Below are 19,217 nucleotides of genomic sequence, written 5' to 3'. Positions count from 1 at the left end.
TAAATCTTTAAAAAGGTGCATTATACAGGGTTTTTTTTTTTTTTTAATGATTGTTTCAATTTCAATACCGAGCAATGCAGACGTTCATGTGAACGCATACAACTAACATTCATACAAATAAGAGTGTTTTACAGTAAATTACTCTACTTGTCGACTGTGGTTTTACTGTATTGGGAGGAGAGAAGCAAAAGTCATTTTTCTCTGTAGCGAAAAGTCTTTACTTTAACATTGATTGTTTCCCCCTTTTCCGTAATTGAATATTGAGTCGAATAAATGATAGTGAATTCTTAAGGTCTAAAGAGGTTCTACTCCGTCGCGATGAACCGTGCTCTTTACCATAATGCTTGCATTATTATTGCAGCCAAGAATAAGTACCGTGTGGAGTAAAATATTTTTATTTATTTATTTATTTGTTCTTAATATTCAATAGATTTCTTCAAATACAGAGTTCTCAAAGTAATTATTGTTTGTGTTTTTCAGAGGTTCCGGGTCCCCCAAGCGACGTTCGAGTGGAACAGACCTGGAGTCAAAGTGCTACTGTTCGATGGAACACCCCGTATGGGGGGAACAGCCCGATCACTTCTTTTATTGTCCAGTATTGGAGAGACGCTGGTAAGAAAATGCACTTAGATGAAACATTGATCAAAACTTATTGTTTGGTCTCATCGTTCAGTAGTGGTTTTAGAGATTTTTGTTCTTAGTTTTCTTTTTAAATGCTTATAAGGAAGTATATTATCAATCTTATTTTTTTTTAAATAGTTTGTAAGTTTTTCTCGGGTGAGATAAAGTACGAGGACCGATTGTGGTTCACGGGCCGTAGTTTTAAGATCTCTGGTGTAAATAAGTGAGTTTGAACGAAATTACATGGTTCATTGTAGCTTCATTTTTCTCCTATGTTAAGTATAACGAAGTTTCATTACGCAAGATTTTTCAAACGTGAAACATAGCAATATTAAAGCATCACAAGTTAGTTTCTATTTCCTGTAAAAAACTTAACAACAATTTTGCATCTAACAGATGAACACATTAACCTCCAGGGCCATATTCAAGGAGTAGGTTTTTAGGGTTCTAACCCCTTCCAAAATTTTCAAATTCGTTCCAAAAAAAAAATGCTTTTTATCATACTTTTTTTGCTAAAAAAATCATTATTTATCATTATTTGTATTATTATTATTATTATTATTATTTTCAATTTCATGTGAAACAAGAAATTCTTCTTATTGAATAATTGTATGAACTCAGTGCGGCAGCTGCAATATTAATTTTATTTTTTCAGTTGTTGTGAACATCATTTTTTACAGAATGATACACCGTTTTCGTTCTGATTTTAAAAACCTGACGCTAACGAAGACATTGAAATTCTTTAAATCTGAAAGGGTCAAATATCTATAAAGGTATTTTATTCTTATCAAATAATATGAGTTAAGAAGAATTACTTCGAATGCGCGTCGTATATGAGTACACGTATCTATTTTTTTATGCTACAGAAAATACATGAATTATTTAACAGGGGTAGAAGGAAACTATTGACTTCACGCACTTTTTCCCCCTTCATTAAGCAGATACGTCAACTCCATTTCTGCTTTAAATAACCTATTGTGACAAAAATTAAAAGTAGATGAATGATTAGTTGAACTATGTGTTGCGTTTTCAATGTTTTTGATTAAACCTAATCGGAAGCAAAAGTCTGATTACAGCCCTGTATGCTTCGATGCTTTTAAAACATGGGCCGCGGGGGCCTGATTGGTAAGGAATCGGACTTATGACCGGAGTTTCTCGCTCGTGTTTGTTACGATCTGGTCGAAGATCCACCGCCTTCATTAATAGTGACTGGGGGACGTTAAATATGTTCGTGTTCACAAAGTCCTCCAAGTGAAATGATACCGGTGGGGATGCTGGACCAGGGATTGCTCGTCTTCTAGTCTGGATCAAAAAAAAAAAAAAAAAATCAGTGCTGTCTTAAGGTCCCATCCGGCCGTTTAAACCACAAATAGTGGTAGATACGGGGGACCCTGGAATGAAACGTGCTGATAAAACATGTGACACAGTAACTTTTGGTTTGTTTATCGGCATGCTGTTGTTTGTGTCAACAGGTGCTCCCCATAGGCTGGAAGAAGAGAAAGTGACCGCATCCCAGACGTTCACGATGCTCAAGGACCTTCAGCCCGGCACCTCCTACGTCGTCAGGGTTCTGGCAGAAAACGATGTTGGTCGAGGAAACCCGTCCGAGTCACAACAGTTCCTTACCAAGGAAGCAGGTAGGGGTGATTAAATGAGGGAATGACCATTTGAGGCAGTGAGAAGCAAAGGGATGTAAGCAGCAAAATTAAAAATTTGGAGATAACCAGGGCAAACGGTAGATAACCTATCCTCTGTCTTGGGACAAGATATGATAATACTAGTAGCTCTAGTAGGTGCTGTTATACAGCATGATTTAGAAAAACTTTTCAAGGAAAGTCTACCTCTAAGACTTTATCTTTACCTTATCTTGAAACGCGCTTTACTCAAAACTTGAAAATGTCCACTTACATCCCTTTGCTTCTCACGGCAGCATTTGTACGTGGGCATATGAGTATCCAAAGGATTATTTTCATTTGTGATGAATGTTTTGGTGAAAATAAGGGAAGTAAGTTTATTGAATGATTTAAACACTTTCCTTTGACCAGGAAACCATGCGATAGTGTAACAATGAATATAAATATTTTTTTGAATGGCATTCGATGGACTGGCTGACAGAAACTACGCTTTTGTAGAATAATGTTCGCAATGTTTCATCATATTTGTTAAACTGAAATGTTTCTTTGAAATTTATCTTCATTCTAATTAATTTATTCGAGTGCAGTAACTCGCAGTTTCTCGCGGCTCTGTGATAGACTTAAAACAAGAAGTTCTGTCTAGAACTAGACGAGCCTACTTTCCCGTATACCCATACTACTTTCTAGTACCTGATCAATATTCTCAAAAATAGTTAAAATCGCAAATTTTTTTAAAAAAAGAAAAGCAGCAACTTTTAAACAAAGCAGCTAATACACTTTTTTCCATTAAAAAAACAGCTTTCAAAACGAAAAAATAATAAATAAAATTAATAAGCTCATTAAAGTAAATACATCATATCAAAAAAAAAAAAAAAAAAAAATCGTTTCTTTTTCCCCTGTTGCCAAAAACAATTTTTTAAATGAATTAATGCACGTACCAAAATAAATGAAAACAATAAAATGTCAACTTAAAGAAATAATTTTCATTGTCAAAAAAAAAAAAAATCATCTGCGCATATCTTTATGTAGAAACATAAATGACTTCGAGTTTATTCACCGAAAACTGAATACCTAAATTAAATCTTAGCGTAAAAATAAAAACAAGTCAGATCAACAATAATTATTTCACAGTCAAAACCATAGCTGCGGTGTCGGAGTCAATCTCATTTTGGGGTAAAGGAATCGGAGTCGAATATCTAAGAATCGGAGTCAGTCATTTGTCCTCCGTGTATAAATTTTTGCCAAAGCTACGAAGTCAGAGTCGACGTCGGGGAGTCGGAGTCCGACTAATTGTCGGGCACAGGAGTCGGAGTCAAGTGCCCCTAAATTCTCGGAGTCGAAGTCTGGAGTTTGGCGTCAAGAGCTATTTCCAACAAAATTTGTTTGAAGTAAATCCGCCTTCAAGTACGGAATCTACATTGACTTTCAGTTTCCCCGTAGGAGCTAATGTTAAGGGATTTGAACTGTTCAAAATTGAACGGAAAATTGTTCAAATCAAGAAGATACTTTATATACAAGTTTTTCATCAAAAGTTTTTTCCTACAAAGTTTGTTTGAAGCAAATTCGCCTCACAGTTCGGAATTGCCTTGAATTTCCCCGTAGGCGCTAATGTTAAGTTTTTTTGAACTGTTCAAAATTGAACAAAAAATAGTTCAAATCAAAAAGTGAAATATGGGAATGAGGTGTCCTTGCCGAGATCTTTCGAACAAAAAAAAAGTTTTTTCGAATCGGACTATTCCTTCAAAAGTTATTAGGGGGGGACAGACAGACAGACCGACAGACATTTTTCCCCATCTCAATACCCTACTTTCCAATTTTTAATTTTTCAATATTTATTTAATTATTTCATTTATTTTTGACCTTTTTTTTTTTTTGTTTTTCACAACACTTTTAAAATGCATTAAGCCTTCTTTCATGCTTTTTTCTTCTTTTTCTGACTTTTACTGGGAAAGTAGACTAAAAAACTAAAAAAATATTTCCTCTTTGACAATTTTAGTAAAATCCGATTGTGCGGTTTCATTTCAAACTACACTTTAATCATTTTAACTCTAGTAAGATAACTTCTTTCATTGATTGATTGACTGTTTTGTTTAACCAGTCAAAAAATATTTTACTCGGTACTCATTTCGACAGGCGGTGCTTCGAAAATATTTCTTAAGAGATTCAACAGTTTCTGTTCCTTATGTTTTGATCTGTTCAAGTTTGCCTTTTGTTATAGTCAAAAATTTCAGATCCTTAACTTTCAATGATTTTCAGGTAGTCTATTTTAACAAGTTTATTTCAAACCGATGGTATAATATTTTAGTCAATAAATTTAGGCAATTATATTATTAAAACCTTTTTGGCTATTTCAGCATATGCTGCTTTGACAATTGATTGATTCAACCTCTGAAAAATTCTGAATTCGCTTGTTAGAAATGATATCATTCAAGTTATTCTGAAAGTTTTAAAGTATTTTGTCAACTTCAGTTAAAAGTATTTAAATATTTTTTGTTTAAGCAGTTTCAGTAGCTAACATGGCTTTGAATCGTATAGTTTCAAAGGTCTGTTTTCTGATGCTAAATATTTTTAAGTTTGCAGTACTTGTGGTCAGTTTCAACTGGGACTTTTTTGAAAAACAATACAGGAGCACGTACACACTGTGGGATAAACAAAAGCCTATTAGAATTTGCTATTAGCAAATTTCAAGACTTTTTTTTAATAAAAATTGTATATTCATTGGATAAAAACGGTTTAAATGAAAACGTTTCGGAAAAGAATCAAGAAACGTATTTTATTAATCACACATTATGAAAACAGGCTTCTTTTTACTCTCGTAAATCGATTTAAGCTTTTGAATTAGGTTTTTAGAATTAAATACAGCATCCAATGATTTTAATGTATTTCATCATACATGATGCACAAGAACTCACGTTTTAATGGTAGTTTTTACTTTTGGCATTTAAATCACGTAATTCTTGTATACTACATAAATATTACTCCTAGCTGCAATCCTTTCCATGAGCGTTTATGGTACTTGAAAAGGTCTTAAAAATTTTCAAATCTTGTAAGATACAATATTTTTTTATTCTTGCACATTATCATTCCTCGTAGTTTATCACGTTTCAATTTATTCCAGAGCCATCAGCGCCCCCTACTGACGTCACCGTGGAATCTCGAGGAGCAGGAACGTTGCGAGTTAAATGGAAGGTAACTATAATTGGCCTTCTCGTATCCACAAGCTTTTAGAATTTATAACGTATTACGATACTGCAAAGATTATTTTTTTATGAAAAGTATTTTTTGGAAAACTAAATACCTTTAATAAATTTTCAAATGTCACTCATTCTCCTCAACATTGAAAAACGTATGTCAAGTACATGCTTTTGAAGGAAAAAGAATTGAAGCAGATCGTTTTCGAAAACATAATTTATAATTGAATTCATCTTTTAAAATTGTCGAGTAAATTCAAAGGCACATTAAAAAAACAAGTTCGCTTCATAATCTTCATGCATAACTTTCAAGTTTGAAAGCAGCGTTCAGCAGGCAGCTCAGCTATTGAAATTTGTGTATGTTAACCTAAGTCTATGTCAATGTGGCATGCTTATTAATTAAAATAAGAGAACCCTACGATAAAGCATTTTTGGTGACATTTCTGCTCATGGCAGTTTAACTAGGGAATCAGGCAACGGAAAACATAGCTTTTGGGTTATGTCATCAGTAGGCGTTATGTAAGGTGTCTTGAAATAATTTAAACGTACTTATTGTAATCGACAATATGGAATCTTCTTGTTCGCAAAAGTTTTTGTCTTTGTGCACGTTAAGAACAACGTGAATAAAGTGCAACATTGTAAATAAATTGCATAATAAGAATGAATAAATAAATGATTTCATACTACAACACTGAGCAGTCTTTTTATTGTTTAGTTAAAATTTCACGCATAAAATTCAATAAACACCTTTGTACGAGAAAAGTAACAATGAGAAATCTATGAATTTTGTGCAATTATACGTTGTTATATTATCTAATTTTTACGTACCGTTAATGTTTATTTTTGTGATATGCACATAAAAAATTCGAAAAAGCGTTCTGCTGAACAATAACATTTAAATCAATTTTGTTTTAGAGTGAAATATTTCTCATACACAAAGGCAAATAATGCATTTTTTTTATGTTGGACAATAACGGCACTTTTAGTATCTACTGCTTTTTCGTCAAGACAACTAGAATAGTTTTCTGTTAGACATGTAATACACTGTAAGCTTCAGTAGAATATTTTGTGTAACGTTACGTGGAAGACAGTGAGAAAAGAAATACGGTTTGAGAAAAAAGAGATAAGAAAAAATGTCTTCGGAAGTAAATTTGAACGTGCTCAGCAGAATTTCGGTTGAATTCCATCCTGTTTTTCTTTCTAAGTTGCATGGTATTCTAAACTACAAAGGGGCGAAAAGGAATTTAGAAAATCCTTCTTTTTATATTTTTTACATATTTGGACTGTTTTATTTTGCAAATTTCTGCTACGCTAAGCTTCTCCTTCTATTTCAGGCTTCTAAGTACCTTGATCCGCAAAGTATCAATTCAAGTTATGTTTCTTCGTGTGTGTTCTTACGCGTGTTCTCACGCAAGAAATGACAAATAAAGGAAGAAAAAACTAATGAAAAATATCTCAGAAATATGTCATACTCATTAAACCTTAGGGTAGCTGAAACTTAAAAGAAAAATGGTTCCTATTACTATCGTTCTCAATGTATCGACTACTATCAGAATCATTCCACGCATATCTGAAAATTTTACAAGCATTTCCACTGTTATTGCGATGGTCTAGTGGAATCAATTTTTGATCTATTCACAAGCAGGATTCTTTTGCTGTGTATGCATTACTTTCAAACTCACTTTCAAAAGCTATGCATTAACCAGGGGTGTCTCCCTCCTAAGAACAAGGGCGCAACCCTCCCTAAAGATCGTAAAGACTCCCGCCAAAACCAAGAGCCCCCCCCCCCCATGAGAAAAATACCCTCAAAACAACCCCCTCTTAAAATTTCAATCGCTCTGTCTGCGCCATGATTCCCCCCCCCCCCCTATAAGTGGGTCTTTCTGCATTAACTGTTAGGAAACAGGCTCTTATGGGTACAAAAAACATGATTTTCTACTGCTTGTTCGCAATAAAAGTTCCAAAATAAAGCATCTTCATTCAGGGTCGAATTTATTTCCATGCCGCCCTTAGGCAGATTTGAAATCTTCCGCCCCCTCCCCCCTAAAAGAATCAAATTATCCTTGACTCAAAAACACGTAAAAAAAGTGTTCCCGAAATTTAAACTGTCAAGCTTATGAAGAAGTGATGACGTTTCCCATTCAGGAACGCTCCGATGGAAGGCTACAGTAATCCCCCTACGAATTCCTTATTCGGCAAATTTTGCTGCCGATTTGTCAAATTTGGACATAATAATGCAACATAGATTTTTTTTGTTAAATTTTTAAAATTGTTTATTTAAATGATGCATAACGTTCCATCTCATTAGATGTTATGTATGCATGTGTGATATGCGTGTAAGCTCGTGCTTTATCATTCGGTAAAATTATAATTTTCCTCCCCCCAAAAATTTTAGTTAAATGCGCCGCTGTTTATATTATTTTATTTTGTAAAAAAAGTTCAAAGCCTCTTCTTTTGAAAACTGCCCATTTGAAAAAAATATATCACGTTTAAAACAGTTTTGAAGATTCTTTTTCGTTCTTCGGTTTTTAATTTAGCATGTTTCCTTTATTTAAAATTATTCACCCTTTTTCTCTCGTCATTGGCCTCCGAGTCCTGATATTAACAGAGAACAATTTTAAAATATTAATAATGTAAAAAAACAAAATAAACGTCAATCCCTCAAAAAACCAGTACTGAATAAACCTGAGTATAACACTAAAATCTTAGTCAAACTCCAATCTTGTTGCGACTTTTGGCCAAACGCAACGACATTTCTGAAGTCGACACCTACTGTTCTTCTTCATATACTGTTTTTCGCTGATTAAAGCAAAATTTGCCGTCCTAGGCAGCTGCCTACTTTGCCTATTAGGAAATTGGGCCCTGTCGTCATTGACTCTCATTCCCATTTCAGACACCACCACGTGATCAGTGGAATGGTCAGTTAAAAGGCTATTACATCGGTTATCAGGTGTCGTCAAGCAGTGATCCTTACTCCTTCAAGACGGTCGAGTTTAGTAAGCAGGGAGAGGAAGAATATCGGCTGACCAATCTGCAAAGAGCTACTGAATACAGGGTCATCGTCCAAGCCTTCAACAGCGCGGGCAGTGGACCTGCATCGCAGGACGTAGTGTCAAAGACGTCTGATACAGGTGAGAGTAAAATTCGTAGAAAAAAATAAGGTGTCATGGCATATAGAAATGTTTTATGAAATCTTAATTACCTATTGTGTACATGAAAGTTGGTCATAATTAAGATATTATGTTGGACGACTTTTGTTTTGGAAAAAAATTTAATGAATCTTTTTTTTACCAGTTTGTGTTTAGTGAGAATTATAGTTGGTCACTTTTTGGAAAGACTTATAAGGGTTCTTTTTTCCAAGTCATAATCAATATTATTTTTAAGAAAATTGTTAAAAGTTCTTTAGATTCTGGGAGGATGAAATTGTATAGTAAAAGAAGGGAAAACGCATTTGCAAATTCGAAAAGTTGAACTTTTCTCGGAATGTACAAAAAATTAAGTTAAAGCGACGAAAATTACAGCAGTTTTCTTTTTAGATTTCAGCTTTGTACAAGACATGTAACAAACAATTAAAATACATGTATAGATATAATATAAGTTTTAAAATATAACTCGAGAATAGCGTTGGAAAAAAAAAATTGGGGACTATAAAGGTTCATCCCAAAAATTTGAAAAAGTTGTAATCAATTTATTTAAAATCTGAATTCTCTTTCTTACACGCACAATGCTGCCATAAAGCTAATCTACTTAACTGGATCGTGGTGGCGTGTAAACAATATAATCAGTAGTGAAACATCTTTAAAACTTCATAATTTAGAAGAAAATTTTACAAATATTAACTATGCACCACTCATATAGCTACAAAAATTAACCAGTGAACATATCTTATTTTTTCCTCAAATATTGTTTCGTATTTGAAATGAGCACAGTAAAAGTGACAATACGTGAATCCTTATTTCCTCGAATGCTGCTGGGTTTCTTTTTTAAATTAATTTTATTTATTTTTCTTCTCATTTATTTATTTATTTATTTATTTATTTATTTATTTATTGAGATGTACCACTATTGTCACCGGTGAACAGCGATATGAGTTCTCTTCTTGACAAATATTTGGAGTTTAGGATTCCTTCATTTTATCAATACCAAAGAAAACTGAGGAAAACATGTTTATTTGATCTTCTCCTTTTCCTTCTAGATCCCCCTTCTCCTCCTTTCCTGTGGGTAGATTTTCAGTCCCGATCCAGCATTCGACTCAAGTGGAAGCACAAGACCCCAGCCACTCCCAAAACGGAAGACGATAAAGCAGCACCCACAGCATCCCCTGCACGTAAGCAACTCCGCTTTTTCTTCTCCTTATTTATTCACAAGTTACTTATGTACTGAATATAAATCCTTGAGGGTGAAGAAAATGCACTACGCAGAGAGGATAATGTGACGAGAAAACTAGCTTCAAGAAAGTATTGGAGAGCTGTGTTTGAAGAAAATCTTGACTTGACTCTTTAGCTAATCCTTATTTCCTGATAAAAGTAAACCTTTGCAGTTATTTTTCCTTTTTTTTTATCAAAAATGTACCGAGAAAAGTATTAGATTCGTAAACATTTTCGATTTTCAAATTTTGCTGGAGTTAAATGCATTAAGAGTAGCTGAGCAGTTTGACTCATTTTGGGAGATGTCAGTGTGTTTTTCTACATGTGGAGGAACACTTCTTCGTGGGGACCCTCAAAAGTAATTCTTTGTAAAATTTAAAAACTCTGGTTTTTGTGTTAGTTTTACACTTTTGAAATGGAAAATCAAAGTATCAATGTTTTTTACACGAGATGATTTTTTAAAAAATGTCTAAAAAGTTTATGTTGATACCGAAGTAGTCTGCAAGTGTCACAGCAGCTTTCGGGGTTAAAACCCCTCTCTGAGCCCTAGGTTTTAACATATCTTGGAAATCCTAGTACGATAGTTTGTACAATAAACCCTAGTTAATGCGTTGCTCTATTAGTATAACTATTTTACATTTATACGTCTTTTTCATAAAGTCGCGATTCGTTATTCTTATTTCTTCAAATAAAAAAGTGCATCATTTATTAGGACTCGACCGATGCATCGGCGCCGATGGTTCAACAATTTAGCCATCGGCCTCCGATGCCGATGGTAACTTGAAGGAAACATCGGTCCATCGACCTTAAAAAACATCGAAAAGCCGAAGGAATTGGTAGATGTTTTCGAAAAAAAAAGTACCTTCACTGTACACGTGAGTAAAAATGCGAATTAAATATTTTGCACTGTGAATGGCAACACTAAATGGCATTTCATCATTTGTGATGTCATCGGCAGAAGCCGTAAATAATGAAAGCGCTCCGATTTAAATACTTTTTTTAAATATTAAACGTAAACAAATTTATCAAAATATGATCAGATCCTATGTTTTTAAGCATGCTCTTTCAGAAAAAAATACTTTTAAAATTTTGGAAACGACCCCATTGGTTTTGGAGTGTGTATTTTTTTGGGGGAGGGGAATAATACTTCCTCGTCAAGCATGGAGAGGGATCAGAATTATAAGAAAGATAGAAGAAAGTATCGTGATGGCCACAACATACTAGTTTCTTTTTGATTTATTTATTTATTTTTTTACCCATATAATTCTTTCGATGAGCGAGGCATATTTTATTTCTAGAAATCAGCTTAAAATATTAAAAAATTCTGTATGAAATAATTTGCTATTTTAACTAATTTTAGATTATTGATCACATACAAGAAAGGCAGTATTGGTATGCGGGAAAGTAGGCTCGTTCGTTTAGTTCTAGACAGAACTTCTTGTTTAACATCAGGAAAATGGTGGCGAGAGTAAGAAAGGGAGGGGGAAGAAAGGAAGGAATCCTCAAATCCTTGACAGTTTTAGCAATTTATTTCCGTTTGATTTTTTTTTTTTTTTTTTTTTTTTTTTTTTTTTTTTTTTTGCCACCGACTATTTGGAGAAAAACAATCGGCCATCGGTCGAGCCCTATCATTATGCGTTGCGAAATATCGATTATGCTTCGTTTTTATAATCCTAAAGTTCCAAAAAATTTTGGAACTATTGACAATCTTGATCGGTTTCTATAGAGGGATGAGATCTCTTAGATATGGAAAAAGGGTTACCACCATCCTTTAAAGACGCAATTATTAGACGCAATTAGTTAGAAGCAATTATTGATGAACTAAAATTGTATTTTGTTTCTTAAAACTCAAGTGAAAAAACAATTCATGAACTCAATTCTAATTATAATTCGGTGCTCAATGCTCAGAAACAATCAACACGTCAGACGACAATAAAAGATTATTTTTAGCTAAGTGCACTGTTGAAATTTCAGGAAAATTTTTGCGTAAATGTAACATGGAGTATTTACAGCACAAAAAAACTTTTGCCGTAAATATTTTCCGGAAAAAGGAAGTGATTTGTAGCTCCAGGTAGTACACAACTGGACTGATAGTGCAAAGCGTATGATTCTCCATTACCTCCTTTCTCTCGAGCCCCATTCGGTGTTGTAGTTAAAGCACCTTACTGCAAACAACGAAATCTAAGTACAAACCCCGTTGCTTGAAACTCGTCATTTTTAATTCGTTTCCATTTTCATACCGTAAAATCTTACAATGAAATAGCTTTTTAGAATAAAAAGTACTAGCAACATTTATATCAGTACTGCTTACTGTAAAATTTTAAGAAATTTTTCTTTGCGGTGTCTCCGTTAGTGCATTTTGACTACTCCACAGTTTAATTTCATTAATGTTGGAAATATTCAATGAAAAATAAGTATTCAAGATGCATAATAAAGGTATAATTATAACTATAATACTATTGCACTTTTATAACTATATTTTATTTAAATATTCAATTAAAATTTTTGGTACAATACTATTAAGGAATAATGTTTGCTAGCTGCATTAAAAAAAAACTTTATAAGAACTTTCAAGATACATAATAAAGGTATGATTATAACTATCCAATCGACTCGCAATCAACTCGATTCGACTTACGCAAAACAACTATAACGCGAGATTTTCCACGAGTAACGAATATTAGAATTAACACGAATTCCTTACCCACAACACGAAAATTTTCGGCAGAATAATTGCGGCAAAAAGCTGATTAATTCTTTTGTTTTCTTCCTCTTCTTCTGACGCGTTGATTGATGTACTACGCTGTCAAGAGAAGACCGATAACAATCTGATTGCACAGCATAAATCATCATTATCATCATTTTATAAGTTAATAATATAATTACTGTAACTACTTCAACAGTACTGTTATAGTGCTGTATCGTATTATTTCTACAAACTGCACGTACCATACTGTTTTATTTTATGTTTCTCCCATTGATCATTGATTTTGTGCATCATAACAATATTTTATGTTGAGTACAGTTTTTTTTAATAAAAATTCAGTTTTTTGTATAAGGAATGTTAATAGTTACGAAATAATTGAAAACAGTTTGAGATGTCTAAAATACTTAGGTATACAGTATACCTTCGATTTAACAATACCCGATTTAACGATTCCCTCTAATGATACATTTCACTGGACCGAATTTGAATGAAATGAATGTCTGTGCTCCTCGATTTAACGATTTCTCTGATTTAACTACAACTTTTTCCAGTCCCTTGGCAATTGTTCAGTCGGGGTTATACCATAGTCATAAAAAAATTCGTATACACACCCTTTTCCATAACGCGAAATTTCATTTTTCGCGAAGGTTCTTGGAACGCATCCCTCGCGTAAGTCGAGACTGGACCGTACACTTTTATAACTATATTTTGTTCAAAAGTTCAATTATAATTTTTAGTACAGAACTATTACAGAATAATTTTTGCTAGCTGCATTAAAAAAAAACTTTATAGCAACTTTAGTTATCTTGTATTCAAGGGCGCCCATATAGGGGGCAAGGGGGGGGGGCTCGAGCCCCCCTTTGAAATTAGAACTTCCTTGCTTTTGGTACTTTTTTCTTTGCAAAAATGTAAAAACATTTATTCTCCAGCCATTAATGAATAAGTTTTTAAAAATGAGATATTTTAATGACTCTAATCTGTCCTGAAATTGGCTTTCATGGAGAAAATACCCTCCTAACCCATAGAGAAAATATCTGAGCCCCCCCCCCCCTTCAATTTTTCATATGGACGCCCTTGCTTGTATTTAAATAAAATTGCATTACTGGGCTCAAATTTGCAAAAGGAAAAAATAGCGGTTCGATTATTCGTCGTTTTCATTGATACGTCGTTTCACTCTTGCTTCATGAACGACGCATAAAGGATGCGTTACTGTACACATAAAAAGACGACGATGACAGAAAAGTCCCACCCTAAAGGTAATTTATGGTTGTACTACTGGTCTCTGCCACGAAGTCTGAAACTGTGTGTTTAAATATAATTGATAACTATGCTCCAACAAATGAAGTTGTGCAATTAGAGAACTGAAACTAACTAAGCAAGTTATTAAAAAAATGTCGGTTGCCTTGAGAAAAGTAGACAGTTTATAGTTCACATAAACTGGACCTCGCAATTAACACCTGCCCCGTGCTGATAAGTTGTTATGAGAGCGACTTCGATCAGCTGCTAACCGGTTCTAAGGCATTATGAGGATATGGAGGCACTTGGTTAAATAACCTGTTGCGATATTTGCCGCTTGGAATTACGTGCTGCCGAACAAGTATGCGAAATGATGCATGAAGCAAAATCTAAAGCAGATTGTATTTATTTATGTTATTTGGGAAAACCTGATTTGCAAATTAATGTATGATATTAAGAAAAAAAAAATATTTGTTTTAATAAATACCATGTGTTTTCCTCCTCTAGATCTATATGACGATTGTTGCTTTAAATACGAATGATATTTTAGCAATTTAAATTAGTGAATGTAGTGACAGTTACACATTTGAACGAATATGAAAGTAATTTAGTATTTGAAGTTCTTATACACATTTTTCCCTAACGATCACAATTTGATGGAGGAATTTGATTCAAAAAAAGTCTTTGGTTTATACCATACCGTTCCGATTTATAGTTTATTTATTTATTTATTATTATTATTATTATTTTTTTTTTTTTTTTTTTTTTTTTTTTTTTTTTTTTTTTGCTTTTTCAATTTTAACCAAATATTTGTTTTCCAGTTGAATGGGCTGAAGAAATTGAAAACAGTCAAGCTGAATTAAGAGATGTGATTCTTATCGCCGAAATATTCGGCATCGACTGTCCCTCAAACTTGCTATCATCACATCTCTCTGTCTCGAAGCTACCACATTTTTATCTGGCCAAATTATTTCTCCTTTTTTTCTTTTCAAATTTCAATTATGAGTTTTAACTCAAGTAACTCAATTTACAAAGCCTTTTGTAAAAAAAATTCTTAAATGCTTTGGAATGAGGTGATTTTCAAATATCTTTCAATAACAATATCTTATATTGACAGCTCTCTCTTATTATTAAATTTCATTTGTTATTTGTTAATTATCATTCCTTTTACTGCAATAACTTTTCCTCTTTTCCTTTGCGATTTATTAAAAAATTTTCACAAATAAAGAAAAAAAAAAGATTTTCTTAAAGAATTTAGCGGATATTTGCTAGGATGGTCAATGTAAAATTCGTTCAGGGGTTGATGCTTGAAAAAGCTTGAGAAACCCTGGTTTAAGATTTCTTCATAGCTTTATGTGGGAAAACTCTACTATGCGAAAGTGAGTTTACTAAAATGAAAATTAATCTTACACATATAGGGAAAAGTAGGAAGGAATGGGACACTTTATTTATATAGTAATAAAAGATGAAAAATGTCCAATAAGTTTAAGAATAAGTTTGTCCAATATATAGAGTAGCAAGTGAGTAAAACTGCTACATCTGCTGGACAAGTTAAAATTATTTTTTCACATTTTATTTCGACTATTAATGGCTACTCTGTCCCTATACTAGCTTTCCCATTCTACACTTTCCCCTAATTATAATTAGTAGTATGTATATTTAATAATCTGAATTGAACTGTAAACTAAATTTTACGTGAAGACATTTTCTTCTCATTCACTCTTTTATTATGTGTATGTAAAAAAAAAATTGTACAGAATGTTTTGTAATTCTCGAGTTTTGAAATAGTATTACTTTTCTCACGTCTTTTTATTTTGTTTTAATATTATTTTAATATTTTTACTTTTATAGTTTTTATTATCATATTATTTATTTATTTATGTTTCCATTATTTATTCAATTTCGTAGATTACACGTTATACTACAAAGACGAATACGGCCCATGGAGTGAACTGACTGTACCTCGAACAGCAGAGAACGAATACACGTTGACTAGCTTGCGTGAGGGCACTAGGTACCAGCTCTACATGCGAGTAACTTCGGAAGCCGGAGACAGCGACCCCAGCGATGTCCTTACGGTCAGGACAGAAGGTGGAGGTAAGGAAAATATTATCATCATTTAGTTCATTAAAAAAAAAGAAAGAAAATTTTAATTTTTGACATCTTGAATTCAAATTATGTTTTCTGCAATCACGAGCGTGTGTGCGTATGTAGGCGTGCGTTTATGTGTGTGTGTGTGTGTGTGTGTGTGTGTGTACACGCGCGCGTGTGTGTGTAGGCGGTGGTGTGTGTATGTATGTAAGCGCGTGTTTGGGTGTATGTACGCGCGTGTGTTTAGGCGTTCATGTGTGTAGATGCACGTATGTTTATGTACGCGTGTGGGTGTGGGTAGGATATCGACGAAACCTGGAGACGGTGCTCGCTAGAAGAGCAGCAGGCGGAAAGGGGGGGGATAAAAAGCATGGACGCCATCCAACAGTCAAATGAAAACAATAAGCAATTCGTGAAAAAAAAAAAAAAAAGATTTAACAGTACACTTCAAAAATTCAGAAACATTTATGAATTATGGATTATCTACGGTGTATTTTATTTCAAATAACGTTCTTGAGTACTTTTGAAACCTATTTCTGTCAATGTCTTTTATTTCTGTATATTATAAATTTTTTAATGATTTGTAAAACCCTTCTATCCTTTTTCTGGATCATATAACTAATTGCTCATTATTTCGCACGAAAAAAACTTATTTTGTTTTGCCTCCGCAAGTAATAAAAAAAAGTGATTGGTAACTACGTAACGCCTAAAAATAAGTAGATAATATTCAAACGTTGAATTTAACTAACGGAATAAAATAAAAATTCGAAAAGGAGAAATACATCGAAGACAAAAATACAAACGTTCATCTACGAATTAGAATTATAAGGAAAGGTCACATTTTCTATTTCAAAAAATGCTGTCGTCATTTCAGTCATTATGCCTGCTCCGTTTTGTAAACCACACGGATACCCAACAATAGCACAATCTCTCTTACAAATAATGCCACAGAAATCTTTTAGTAGATTGTATCAAATTATCTACCACCCCAGCAAGCTAAAGAAGGAAAAACCAAAAGAAAGAGGAATGGTATCCTGACTCATGAGGGTTCTCGACAAGTACTTCAACTTTGGAAGTAATTAAGTCTTAGGTTTCTTCCTTCTTCTTGCTTTTTTTTTTTTTTTGTCAATCATTAGTTGTAGTTTTGCGGAAACGCTTCTTCTATTGTTTGTTCCTAGATCTTTTGTTTATGAGGCCTCATACGGGGCTGCAGGTCATTAAAGACCAGTTTGCTCTACGGCATTTTCGAACCATTTTATTGTCACTACATAACACATAAAAGTTATTGTTAAACAAAATCCTGATAAGAGTGTCTTCTGTCCGTGAAAGAAGAAAAAAAGGTCAAGCAAATAAATTTAAACTCGCGCGAGCAAGATGGTTTTTGTAAGTATAGAATGTTGTATTTTGTATTGCAACAGACCGATGCAATCAAAAATAGAACCGCTCAAAAGTCGAGGATTGCCTGAGTTGAAAAATGCTTTCTTTTCCTCAAACAGCAAAATAGGTATACTGAGTGTTAGAAAATGAGGTAAATAACAACAACAACATTAGTAATAATAATAAATAGCAGTGTCAATAATAGCATAACCATAGTTATAATCATAAAATGGAAAAGCATCTAAGTATAAAAAAAAAGCATTTACGTTTAAAAGTACACAAAAGATATTAGATGCTTGAACTGACTTAAGAGAATGAAGTTATTTTATGTGTGTGAATGCCACTTTTATATATAAAAACTCATTTTTATGATGGTGGTTTTTGTGAAGGTCCGCCAGTCAGTAGCGTAACTAGCGGTTGGCAGGGGTGGCCCTCACCAGGGGCGCAGCAGTCGAGGGGGGCGGCATTTCAACTGATTTTTAAAAAAAAATTAACAGTTTTTTTTTTTTTTTGGTAATATGAAAAGTAACTGAAACTTGAAGAAAATACAAAGCAAGCTAGGACATTAGTGGTTTGAAATACAGAACGATGTTCTTTGTTTTGTACCGTATGTATATGGTTTGAAAGTTTTTCCAACGGGCGCTGAGATCATCTAAAATATTCAAGGGGGAGCGACAGCACTCCATATTCTAAAGTACCTGATTTCCGTGAATAAAAATTTTATAAATATGTAAATAAGTACATAACGTTAATAAGTTCATGTAAACTTTAGGAACAACAAAACACACAAAATAGGATTTTTTGTCATTATTATTGGTGTCGTGTAAAGAGAGGATACAAGGGAGGGTCGCTGGGGTGATCGCTCCTCCCTTGACAGGCTCTCTCTCCATTGGTAAATTTTTGTTACCTAAGTTCAGAATACGCAACTTTAAACTATCTTTGATAATGTTAAAGGTGGGAGAAAAGAGGTTTTGGGCTCTTCTCGGGAAATGTTTTAGAATTGAAGTCCGAAATATTTATGATAAACATTTGCAATTTTGGATACATAGCAAAGGGCATGTAAAAGAAAAAAAAATCAATCACCTGTCCCTTGAAAGATTCCTGGATCTGCCCTTGCATTGCGTTCATCTATGGTTCTTTTCCACTTTCACTTGCTTTTCGAACATGATTTTTCTCCCTTTATTTTGTTTTCGTGCTTCTTCCACGCTCATGAAATATTAATTTCATTCCCTTGTAGCGCTATCGGACATGTCATCTCACCCGATTGTGGAGAGGGGCGAGGACACCCCCATCTACCTTCGTCTGCCGGTGATTGCACCCCTGGGATCGTCTGTCGGTGTAATTTTCCTGGTGCTCGTAGGGGCCTGTTTCTACGTCAGAAGGGAGGAGAAGCGCAACAAAGCAGCTGTGCCAGGTGAGAAACATCCATTTTGAGATTGAGGATAGATACCGATGTATAGTATAACGGGAGTATTAATCGGTTTCTGAAATGTGAGTAAAAAGTGTGGCCGCATTAAAAAATAATAATAATATTAATTTTTTGAAGAAAGCCCTGAGGCGCAAATTACTGAGGGCCTGATAACTGAAAAGGAAACTTGAGCTCCGACTCAGAATTTTCCGGGAGTGAAAAATGACTTAAAAACTTCGATCAAAGATTCCAGTTGCTGTTTTTGAATGTTTTTTTCTTCTCCTTGAGACAGATTGTCCAAAAAAGGGGGAAAGCTGCTTTAGTAACTTTTTGTTATTAAAAGTAAAAAAATCTCTATGATTTTGCTTGTCCGGTCATATGGTTCAACAACTAACTAGAATTGCAAAGCAGTCATATGTGATGTCCACAAAATTTCTTAAGAGGTTAATTGAGCCTTGTATATATACATGACATTCATTTCATTGAAATCCAAAACAGAAAAACAAAAACAAAAACAAAAAAAAAAACGTGCGACTCATACGTTTTCCAAATTTTGTCCTAAGCATACATAATCCAACTCAGTTG

At 33.7% G+C, this 19,217-nt stretch overlaps 1 protein-coding gene across 1 annotated transcript in view; it reads left to right on the top strand.

Moving 5' to 3' along the window:
• The window catches only part of LOC129229407 (cell adhesion molecule DSCAM-like), a 92,957-nt gene that overhangs the window by 68,093 nt on the left and 5,647 nt on the right, over positions 1–19,217 (top strand). Inside the window, exons 7-13 of the mRNA XM_054863712.1 lie at positions 481–612; positions 2,094–2,258; positions 5,374–5,444; positions 8,340–8,577; positions 9,642–9,773; positions 15,665–15,853; positions 18,462–18,638. Of these exons, the coding sequence (XP_054719687.1) occupies positions 481–612; positions 2,094–2,258; positions 5,374–5,444; positions 8,340–8,577; positions 9,642–9,773; positions 15,665–15,853; positions 18,462–18,638 (1,104 nt within the window). The remainder of the gene's footprint in view (positions 1–480; positions 613–2,093; positions 2,259–5,373; positions 5,445–8,339; positions 8,578–9,641; positions 9,774–15,664; positions 15,854–18,461; positions 18,639–19,217) is intronic.

This window comes from Uloborus diversus, chromosome 1 (assembly GCF_026930045.1).
Source record: "Uloborus diversus isolate 005 chromosome 1, Udiv.v.3.1, whole genome shotgun sequence".
NCBI lineage: Eukaryota > Metazoa > Arthropoda > Arachnida > Araneae > Uloboridae > Uloborus > Uloborus diversus.
This window is presented reverse-complemented; position numbering and strand designations above follow the sequence as displayed.